Source organism: Terrapene carolina, unplaced genomic scaffold, assembly GCF_002925995.2.
Source record: "Terrapene carolina triunguis isolate 2854851 unplaced genomic scaffold, T_m_triunguis-2.0 Scaffold714, whole genome shotgun sequence".
Taxonomy (NCBI): domain Eukaryota; kingdom Metazoa; phylum Chordata; order Testudines; family Emydidae; genus Terrapene; species Terrapene triunguis.
This window is the reverse complement of record NW_020665065.1, coordinates 21,348,545-21,352,018: the sequence shown is the minus strand read 5'-3', so window position 1 is coordinate 21,352,018 and position 3,474 is coordinate 21,348,545. Positions and strand designations below refer to the sequence as shown.

Below are 3,474 nucleotides of genomic sequence, written 5' to 3'. Positions count from 1 at the left end.
GCAGAGCTGGGGTTGGGCAGGACTGGAAAAGCAAGGAGGGCTGGTGTTCAAACTAAAGCGCAGTGGCAGAGCAGAGGCTGGGAACCCTGTACAGCTCCTGCTGAGCAGCCCTCAGAGCCGGGGGTTGGGGGGAGGAGGGCATCGATTTCTCTGCCTCTAGTCAGAGCCCCTCTGTGGATGCTGAGCTCGATACAGAGCGCAAGGGGCACCAGAGCCACCTGCAGCCGGGCAGTGCGCCACACGGTGCAAAGCACAGGCCCCATCCGACACTGCAGAGGGCATCCCAGCATGAGTGGGTAACCCCCAATGTGCTGGGGCAGGGAGAGCCAATGCCCGTGCCCCCATGCAGCATCCTCTGGGGCCTACCTTGAGAGGGGGTGGGAAGGAGCATCGCTGTTCATCCATTCTGCTTCCCTGTGAGAGACAACAAGGAAGAGGGAGTCAGTGAGTGGCCCTGGCACCAGAGTGCGTGTTTGCTCTGCGGGTGGGGGCTGCTTCCTGCTTGGCACAGATCTGCAGGCAGCTGTGGGTCGCAGCCGCGTGGCTGTCCCTGCTCTGTATCCTCCTCCGAGTCGATGGCTGTGGGAGGGACTTGGGGGTTGTGTCTACCTGTGGCAGTGCCTGGCAGGATCTCTGCAAGCATGCCCATGTACTCACAGCTGGGGGCGGGGCGCTGGTTGTCACTGAGGCTGCTCAGCCTCTGCTAGAGTCCCTGTATCGCCGTGTGTCTGTGCAGCGCATCAGGACAGCGACAAGTCCCAGGGCTACAAAGGCCCAGGAAGCCATTCAGCTCTGCTCACTTGGAGAGCTTGGCTTTGCACGCTGAACCAGCTGGGCAGAGCCTGGTTCCCAGTCTGGGACCCACTTCTGCAGATGCCTCTGCTCGGCGACTTAGCCACTGCCAGCAGCCGTCTCAGAAACGCCAATCCCATTAGGGGATGACGGATCAGCTTCATCCTCAGTCCCAGGTCAGGGTCCACAGAGAGACCCCCTCCTGAGGGGTGCCCAGTGCAAAGGGCCTTTCTAGAAAGCACCTAGGGGTTTGCAGGGCCCCCATCTCCCTGGCTCTGCCTAACCTGCAGCATCAGAGGAGACCCTACTCATGCCCGTCCCCTCCAGAAATGTATTGAATCAGCTGCAGCGAGACACTGAAAAACTCCAGCCACAGCGACAGCCTCCGCCGAATGGTACCGAGTCGACACCCTGTCCAACCTCCTCCAATCTCTGAGCCCTCAGGGCTGCTCCCGCCCTGGCTCTCCCAGGAGACACAGGGCCTGACACATGGGCCCTGGCGGACCTCTCATCCCAGCCAGGGGTGGAGGGTGAGGGAGCTCCCTGGGCTGAGATGGACCCAGAGCAGAGTCCCGCTGGGAATCCCTTCCCCAAACCAGCCTCCACTTTTTGGCTGGCTCCCCAGAGCCCGCGTACTCCCCGCCCATGCCTCCTAGTGTGTATTGCACCTTCCTTCCTTCCTTTCTTCTGCTCAGCCAGCCACGGGCCCAGCTCCAGGGAGGCGACTCACCTGCATCTTTTCGATCATCTCAAACAACTCTGAGATCTGCAAGAGAGAGAAAGCAGCCTGCATCAGCACGACGGGCCGAGACCGTGCTCTGCAATCCCAGCAGGCCTAGAGCGCCTATGGCCATAGGGCTGCCATCAGTGCCCTGCATGGGATAGCCAGGCTGCCCCCATCAACCTCAGGCAGGGCAGGCTGGGATAGCGGGAGGACTTTAAGGATAGGTCTGATGAGACTCAGAGACAGCCTAAATTCCAGCCAGGTCCCAGCCCCTGCCCCCAGCCTGGCCCTCACTCCCCCCATCTGCCCCACCACTGCTCTCAGTAACTGCGCTGGCCTCAAGCCTCCGCTGACACCCCCACTGCCGGGGAACTCCCTCCCCAGCTGAGTCTGATCTCGGGGCAGTCAGTGAATCATGCTGGCTGTGTGAGCCAGGGGTAACGCTCCCTGCTCGAGCCAGTCAGCCCTTGTCCCAAATGGGATGAGAGCTGTCCTCCTTTTAGGCCATGCACCCTCAGCCTGCAGGGTGGGGGCAGTTCTGGCCTGTCCCAGGTGGGAGTGGTCTGGCCCATTGATGGGGCTCGGATACGATGGGCTGCATTTCCCAAGACACTACATGGAGAGCCCCAATGTGCCCTGCTCTTTGGAGACCAGCACAGGGTGGGGGCAGGGGGAGCTTGCTCACCAGAGGACAGAGCTGCTAGATGGGCGAGCCCCCCCCCCCCGACACTTACTGAGATACCCATGTGCAGGGTTAGCTCCCCAACAGATACGTAGCTACAAACATACACTCACTTGTGTTGAGATACAGCCGTGTACACAGGCACATGGCCAAACACACACGTGCACATGCACCCGTATAGGAATCCACACACACAGGGAGAGAGAGAGAGAGAGACAACCTCCCCTCCCCCCCATTGTGCACCCAGACATGCTCCTGAACAGACACACCTGCCAACATGCATGTGCACAAAGACACCCTGCTCACACACCCACATGCAAACTACAGACACATTGCACACCCCTCCACATGCACTCCCCAAGAACTGGTTCACATGCACTCCTGGACACCCCCCCCACATGCACACACAGAGTACGGGCCCCTGCTCACCCAGGCGCGCAGGGTTAACCACTTTCCCTTCTAACACAAGCAATCGCGCTTAATTACGTGTCTTGGCTCCTTGAGCGCTCAGCAGCTCCCTGCTGGAGTGGGCGGAAGGGCTGAACACAGAGCCCTGAACTTCATATGAAACAGGTAGACTGGAAAGGACGCCCGGCTGGTTCAGGGGTTCCTCCCACCCACCCGATCCCCCTCCGGGCCAGCTCTTCTCATTGCCTCCCCCGCATCCCAGCCCCATCCACCCGCTTTGGCGTGCGTCCCCTCCTGCCCTTCTGTCGCCCCAGCCTGCAGACCTGCCACAGCATGCTTCTCTGGGCCAGTGGTCAGGGTCACTGTCGGGCACCACCCAAGCAAACCCAGCCAGGACAGGCGAAGGCTGCTGGAGGCCCCAGGGTCCCCGATGCTGATGCCACTGCGTGCCCGAGACGCTGCTCTTGAGCCAGACTCACGTTCCAGCCGCACTCGGCTGAGTCGCTCCTGTGCAGCCCGGGTGCACCAGAGGAGAAGGGCTGCAGCCGAGCCATCCTGATGGGCTGGGGCTCTCCTGGGGCACTTCCCCACGCACCACACAAGCCCCAGCTGCTCTGAGCTCTTGTGGGGCAGCCAGCCCCCGCCCCTCAGCCCCGGGATTCCAGGAGGCATGGAGGTGAGTGGTGGCTCGCCCGGTGCTGGGATTTGCTGGCACTCAGCTCCATGTGTACTTTATGGGCGTGGAGCCAGGTGCAGGAGAGAGACATGCCAAGGGGCAGGTCTCGCTGCTCCAGCCTGCCCCAGGCTGTGCAGAGGAGCCAGGGAATTGGCTGCAGATCACCTGAACGGCCAGGGGTCTCCGCCACCA

The 3,474-nt window shown here is 61.6% G+C and overlaps 1 protein-coding gene across 1 annotated transcript in view; it reads right to left on the bottom strand.

Moving 5' to 3' along the window:
- The window catches only part of RAP1GAP (RAP1 GTPase activating protein), a 59,459-nt gene extending 57,901 nt beyond the window's left edge, over nucleotides 1-1,558 (bottom strand). Inside the window, 2 exon segments of the mRNA XM_029913558.1 lie at nucleotides 367-414; nucleotides 1,523-1,558. Of these exon segments, the coding sequence (XP_029769418.1) occupies nucleotides 367-414; nucleotides 1,523-1,540 (66 nt within the window). The 5' untranslated portion in view covers nucleotides 1,541-1,558.
- Between the last annotated feature and the right edge of the window lie 1,916 nt (nucleotides 1,559-3,474).